The following is a 7,369-nucleotide window of genomic DNA, read 5'->3' as shown; positions in this document are numbered from 1 at the left end:
GCGAGCCCGTGTGATACAAGGGGCTTTTTTTTTTTTTTTTTTTTTTTTTTGTGAAGTGGGGCATAAAACAAATGATTCTCAATTGCCTGCCCCCAAGGTCCCAGTGTACATTCTGCGAGAACAGAAATCCGCTGCCAAGTGATTCATTGAGGTCTGACTGGTTCATTTCGCCATTAGCTGACACACATGCTTGAATGTTATTGGACAATTAGAGGTAATAAAAATGCTGCAAAGTGTTATGAAACCGTGCCTGAGCTGGTTGTGTCGCTGCTCCTTCAGATTGCTTATTAAATATTAATGCACCCGCCAAAGTGCTAGCAGCTGGTACTGCTGGTGCTCTGTTTTCTAACAGCTTATGCTCTGTTTGAATGAGTGTTTTTGTCTGTGATACTTTCCCTGCTTGTTGGCCTTGTATGTGAAGCAACTAAACATTCATTTCACTGTTTACTTTTTTTTCTTTTTCTTTTTCTCCCAATTTTTCGAACGGAGTCTGAAACAGAAGTTCTCTTCGAAAGTTCAGCATTACTCCGTCTCAGACACAAACGCATCTCATGACCCTGAGATGCGGCTGGTTGTTAACTGCAACTCTCAGAAATTGTCAAAGGTCATTTTTTTTTTTTTTTTTTTTTTTTTTTTTTTTACACGAGTTACAAATTAGTACGAGTTTACTCAATTCCGGTTGCCATGTTGGGTAAACAGCGGTACGTTCCTCCTGCAGTCCAGCGCATTGATTCCTTCGCTGTCGCTGCAGAGCCGCTCCAGATAACAGCAATGACCTCAGTTTCAGCTGACATGTCCGGACATGTGTGAGCTCACTCCCATTATTGACAGGCTGTCGAACGATTAAGCAACAGGCCCGCTCTTCAAGCTAATGTTCACATCAGCTTGTCACCTCTTTACTCTTCTGCATGGTGAGATTTGCTCGTTGCTTGGGGTTTTGGTTCATGACTTGACCTCACTGACTGACTTGTACTTGTGACCTTCACATGCGGCTTCTACTCCTTTTCTGTGGCTTCTTCGCAGCTCAAAAAGAAAAGGTCTTTGTAACAACTTTAGCAACCTGGCTGCGAGCTGACCTGTTTGATCGTTCAACTAATTTCAAAAAGGGGTCGCAGGGTTTTTTTTTTTTTTTTTTTTTTTTTACGGCTTTTAAACTCCACAGAGAGAGCCGCTGCCTACAAATGGAGAATGCAGAAAATGGCTCTGCCTCTTCCAGCCTCTGGCATTTACCCCGGAGCGATCTTTTGCACAACTTTCACATATGCATAAGAATTTAAGGTTCTTTAAAAAGAAAAAAGAAAAATCAAAAACGATTCTATGCGACTTAAGAAAGCTCTTTTTTTAAAAAAAAATAAAAGGCTGTAGCAGATATTCGTTGCACTTTTTAGAAAAATTAGAAAGCAAAACAGATTTTTTTTTTTTTTCCCCCCCAGAAATGACGCCCTTGGGGTCCTACTTAGCACACATCATGCATGCTCAGCCTGAGCCAAAGTTCGTACTCGGCTGTATGTCATCTGTTTGGGTTGGCCTCCTCTTTAACTGCAGCACACTGCCACACTTGTGCCACACTTGTGCCACACCTGCACTCACCCACCTAAAACAACTTCCAGCTGTGTACTACCTTGAACTTTCATCTCCTCTCATTTGCCTCTTCCTGTTTAACAGGAAATGGTGGGGTCAGGTGACCAGACGGAGCAGAGCACCTGCAGCACTGAGCGCTCCGTTATCCGTGGAAAACCTGAACTTTTTTTTTTTTTTTTTTTTTTTATAGAGGCCCGTTGTTTGTCACACCTCCTCCACCTTCCCCTCCCTCCCGAGTGTGGAATATTTGCCTTTTGCTTGCCAGGCTTCACGCTTTCCTCCACATTTCATCACTCTCCATTCCTCCTCCTGGGCAACTGTGCCAACAGTTCCAAGAGGTGTGGTAAGGTTTTTTAAAAGTCTGAATAGTTACGGTTTGAGCCAAAGCCTGATTTCCCCCTTCCTTTTCGTTCTCTCTCCCAGTCCAATCCCAGTTTCCCCATGACAGCCTTTACAAGCAATCTGAGAAGCATCCCAGTTCAAACACAGAGGAGTCTGTATTCCGCTAATGTGGCCCACAGTCGTCACAATCCCCCCCCCCCAGGGACACGACCCCTTCTCATCTGCCCACTGAAGCCTCTCTGAGGCCTCGCGCTCTAGACACAAAGCACGTCCCCATGATGCCGTTCTCGACCTTGTACGTATGCATAATCCGGGTGTAACGGCGGTCGTATGTCACCATGCAATGTAAACCGATTGTCTTGGTATTCAAAACATCTGAAAGCTTACAGCTGACCTCGGCTTTGTAGCCAGGTCTCTCTCTCTCTCTCTCTCTGGGCTCCTTTTTTCGGAGGATTTCCAGTTGCTTTGTTGTCAGAGTGAAAGGAGGCCTGTTGGGTGCTCCTATAACGGCTCCTGCAACCATCCTGGAAATGGGATCTTTCTTGACAGCGGGAGAGCTTTTATAGCCTTCAATTGTCCTTTTTGCGACAGCTTAGCCTTGAATCAACCCAGTAAACGAAACGTATAAAAGTTGGTGCCCGTCCCACAGGAGAACGTAGGAAGAAAAAGAAAAGTTTCTGGCACGACTTCAACTCCCCAGCTGCACGAAAAAGGGTCAAAGGTCTGATGAGATGAAGACCCAAATGAAGTTCCAGGAAACCGTTTAGTTTTATAAAGTTAAATGAATCCCTGAACTTAAAAGTAGTAATTAAAGGAGTGTGTTTGTGAAAAGATGTAGTCCTCCTGGCATTTTTTTTTGTTTTTCTTTTTTTTTTTTTTTGTCACATTTACTGTAAATGTTTGACACCATCAAATTAATTTTAATATCAGACACAGATAACCCAGAGAACAACCTGCACATCCTTGTTTTTCCAAGTTAACTGCTACTACACATTATAAACATTTTTTTTGGATTCAGTTCAACTAACCAGGTCTGATTACTGACAGGTTCTAGCACTCACTTTACAGTTTAACAGTTACATTTCCGAATGCAATGAAGAAACTGCTTAAACAACACTGTATGGAACACCACTGGTCAAGAAAGAAAAGGAGCATTTTTGAAAGGTTGCCCTTGTAAACCAGAATTAAAACAAACAGTGTTTGTTTTATTACAAACCGACAGTCGAGCGTGGTTGTGTTAGTGCGATGGTCTGATGCTTTGCTTCTCCTGGATATGGACGACTGTACCAGAAAATCTGGAAAGATTCAGTTCATGAAATGCAAGCTCTCTTTGATTATCCAGCAGAAAAATTATTCAGAGCAAACAAACAAACTCACCTGTGAATGGCTTACAGTTTTGTAGTGGGCAGAGTCAAAGCCTGAACTTAAATCTGATTGAGAATCTGTGATAGAATAAAGCTGTTGATTCTCACAAAAAAACAAAACAAAACAAAAAAAAACTTCTGATAGTTCTCCACTCTGAGGGTACTTTGTTTTCCACACAGAGCCGGGTTGGTTTAGACAGCTTTTTCATCATTTGAAAACTGGATTTTGCGTCTACCCTGGTTATCTTTATCTGACATTAAATTTGTTTGATGATTTTGAACAGTTAGGTGTAACAAAAAAAACAAAAACAAAGCAAACATAGTGATTGGAGCAGAAAGGACTGGGTATAAGCCCTTATGACAGTTCAAAAGTGACCAAAACTCTGCTGAGTTAGTGCTTGTGTGTGTGGAGGGGGCCGGGGGGGTTGTGAGAGCGTGCAGCGCTGGACCTTGACATAGCCCACTCCTCCTGTTGTATGCCTATCTTCTCCCAGAACACAGCCTCCTTTCACTCCTGTCACTTCGCTGATTAAAGCCCAGGGGCCCTCAGTGTGTCAGTCTGCCGCTCAGCACGTTTAACAAGGGCCATGTTTACCCATTTCCAGGGCCGGTAAGTGGCTTGCACGTACCACAGGCGGCTGACAAGAGTGAATGTGACCTTACTGTGCAAGCATACAGATTCTCGTAGGACAACATAATCATCCATTGCAGGAGCACGCAGTGGCATTGGAGGCCACTTAAATTCCCCACAGATGGGGCTTTGTGTGCTATTTGAGCCAGGAGAATAGCATGTCAAGCAATCTTCGAATTACTCAGCCGGACCTTTTAATGATGTGACTTCATTCCTTCAGAAGGTACCTTACACTTTCAAAGAATGTGGAGCAGCATCACTCTCAGTGTGAGCACGCTACAAAAGGGTGTGCAATCACAACAGAGCCAAAAAAAAAAAAAAAAGTGAACAATACAAACTCTTGAGGTCTACACAGGCACCAGAGCCGGGGAGGGGAAGCAGACAAACGGAGCAGCAACAGCCCTGACACATGGCCCACATTCACTGCCGCCTCCCACGTCACCGCGCTCCTTAGAGAAAAAGCCCCTTTTGTTTCCCAGAGCGGGGAGGGAGCGAGGTCTTTGGGGTGAACCGTCGCTCAGCTTCACCTCCCCACCCGCCATCAAAAAATATATATATATATATATATATATATTTTGGGGGAAAAAAAAAAAAAAGCGGACTTCCCTCCCCTGCCTCAGCGTCCTCCCCGCTTCAGCACACAAACACAGGCCCATCAGCCGCACCACGCTTACTGCTGCAATTGTTTTCATGCAACTTAATTGGGTCAGTCTGTGTTACTGCAGCACTGACGAGTAAACCAACAAGGGCATTTGCTGCTAAATAGACGTGCCCTACTAATAGCCGTGTTTTAAAACTCGAATGTGCACAATTTATTGGAGAAAGGCTGTAAAAGAAAATCTATGCAGAATAATCTAATCTATAAACTCGCAGTGCATCCACATCTAAAACAATTATTTGCCTGCCTAAAAAGCAGCGTGAAACCAAAGTCCTCGAGTAAACTGTTGGATCTATTTCACGTGTAACCGCTTTCATTGTGAAACTGCTCCAACACATAAAATGTCAGACCTCATGCCATCTCGTAAAAAAAAAAAGTAGGCCGGCTAAGGGAACATGGCATACAGTGCCGCGCAGAAATATTTATAACCCTTGAACTTTTTCCATATTGTCACATCACAGCCGCAAATTTATAAGCGACCATATTTGGAGTTTATATCAACACAAAGTACTCCATGATTGTAAAGTTTGATGGAAACAATTCTTTACAAATTAAAGCCAGGAAGCGTGGCATCTATTTGTGTTCGACCCCCATTTTATGCAATTGCTCGTACTTGTTTTTTTTGTTATTAATATATATGTATTTTTAATTTTTAAAGCTTACGTGCAAAACACAAATATGTGAAGGAAACATGACAGTGCACATAACCTTGAACACACAATCCCCTTTGTAAACGTATGGTGATGGCAGCATCGTGCTGTGGAGATGCATTTCTTCAGCAGGAACAGCGAAGCTGGCCAGAGTTGATAGGAAGTTGGACTTGAACTCTAAAGTAGGACACCAACCCTAAATCTACAGCCAGAACTAAAACGAATTGAATTCATGAGTAAAAATGTCCCAGTCAAAGTCCAGACTTATATCCAATGAGTCCATATCAAATCAGGTGAAGACTAATGATCCAGCTTACTTTGAGAAAGTTTGCAAAAATGAGTAAAAATGTCACATGTGCAAACCGTGCAAAGACTTGTGGTCTGAATACAGTTCAATATTTCTAGCTTTTCATATGTGAAATCTGCACGACTTTGCATTTCTCTGCGGTATTCGTCAAACCAAACCCAAATAAAGCGGTTGTATCGTGAGAAAACGTGAAAAACTTCAAGCGATGTAAATATTTTTGGCACAGCACCTGAGCAAAAAAAAAACACAAGACACAAACCAGCAAAGCGTACAAAACAGAGATTGTAAACATCAAGTCAAGTAAAGTGACTACAATTTACACTTTTAAACCTGTGTTTATTTTTTATTTATTTATTTTTTTATAGAAATTATGTTCGTGTTTTACATAACTTTGTAGTTACAAATCATAAGAAAGAAAGAACATTAACACAGTTAGCATCTCAAAGCGTCTTCCAGACATTCAGGAGCTCAGATCTCAGAGTTAAGCCTGAAGTTACTCAGTAAAACGTGAAGCATCCGGATACTTTATAGGTGTTTTGTGCTGCTTGCTGCTCAGTAAAGAGTGAACAGAGATTCAACAGTAGCTCGATAAGTGGTGTTCATTCGTCTCCATCATGTACCTATGTGCTAGTGAGGAACGTCAGAGGAAAAGTAAAGACACTCTTTCTAGTGCAGAGAATTTATACAAACCTGCTGTGAATTCTCTCCAAACAAAGCACAAGTAGGCTATTCAGGGTTAGAGTGATGTCAGAGTATCTATTTTATTTATTTTTTTTCTTATTTCAACTCAGATCCTTCTTCCCTGACTTCCGTTTTATCCTGAGACACCGCACAGTGGGGATGGGGTGGGGAGTCGCCTCTAACAACACAAAGTCCCCAAACATGGACATTTAAAGCACAAAACTCCTGTTCAGTTTCTCCTTAAGAAAAAAAAAAAAAAAAAAAAAAAAGAGAAGCCCTGGAATGCTCTCTGCATGAGCTCCCCTCTTGCTTTGTCCTTAAGACTATCAGCACTGTTTATTGTACCACCTGGTGATAAACTTCCAGTCCCGTGATTAGCTTCCCCGCCGGAGGAGGAAAAAGCAACTCGGCTCAGTTCCTCTCAATCTGCTCGATGTCGAGCTCTCCTCCCAGCTGGTACATGTCCCTCGTCATGCTGCACAGCCCCACCCACAGGGTCTCGCCGTCCTTCCCTCCGGTTCTTCCCGCCACCGTGTTGTCGCCGCGGCCCCTGGGGTCGGCGTCGGACGACTCGTTGCCGTTGAGCTCCGAGGCGTCCTCGTTGTCGGACAGGTCGTCGGCGTTGGGCCTGAGAGAGCGGGCCGCCGGGCCGGACTTTAACGGGTCGTCGCTTGTGATCCCAGGGCAGCTGAGGCTGTGGAAATTCCGAAGTTTCTGTAGAAAAACAGGGAAAAAAAAAAAAAAAAAAAAACAGAAATCAAAACCTTGTAAATATCATAATTTCTTAATCGGAACAAATTAGTAACAGTAAATGACTGTGAAAGGTCGGCCCGAAATTTTGATGTGAAAAAGAAATGACTAATAAAGATTATATTAACAGCATCAAGATTACATAAAGGTGAATCAGCAGTGCTGAAGGCAGTTTGTAAGCCACTTCTTAAAAAGATATTTATACTTTACAGCCGCATCTAAATGACCTAGAATATCTTTGAAATGTTCATTTATTTTAGTAATTCAGATCAAGAAGTGAAACTCAAAGGTCCATTACGCGTACAACGATGAATCTTATTAAATTTAATTTATATGGATAACTGTTGAGATAAAAAAAAAAAAAAAAAGTTTTTTAGAGATATCTGATGTCATGGCCTCGGCAGT

At 42.4% G+C, this 7,369-nt stretch overlaps 1 protein-coding gene across 2 annotated transcripts in view; it reads right to left on the bottom strand.

Annotated features, from left to right (window-relative positions):
* Nucleotides 1-6,446: 6,446 nt before the first annotated feature.
* Nucleotides 6,447-7,369, bottom strand: part of fam53b (family with sequence similarity 53 member B) — a 19,328-nt gene continuing 18,405 nt past the window's right edge. For both annotated transcript variants that reach the window (XM_015045076.1, XM_015045077.1), the window contains one exon: nucleotides 6,447-6,928. In XM_015045076.1, the coding sequence (XP_014900562.1) occupies nucleotides 6,626-6,928 (303 nt within the window). In that variant the 3' untranslated portion in view covers nucleotides 6,447-6,625. The remainder of the gene's footprint in view (nucleotides 6,929-7,369) is intronic.

The sequence above is a fragment of the Poecilia latipinna genome, unplaced genomic scaffold (genome assembly GCF_001443285.1).
Source record: "Poecilia latipinna isolate Pla-1442-1.1 unplaced genomic scaffold, P_latipinna-1.0 Scaffold706, whole genome shotgun sequence".
Taxonomy (NCBI): domain Eukaryota; kingdom Metazoa; phylum Chordata; class Actinopteri; order Cyprinodontiformes; family Poeciliidae; genus Poecilia; species Poecilia latipinna.
The sequence above is the reverse complement of the archived record's forward strand: the minus strand, read 5'-3'. Positions and strand labels throughout refer to the sequence as shown.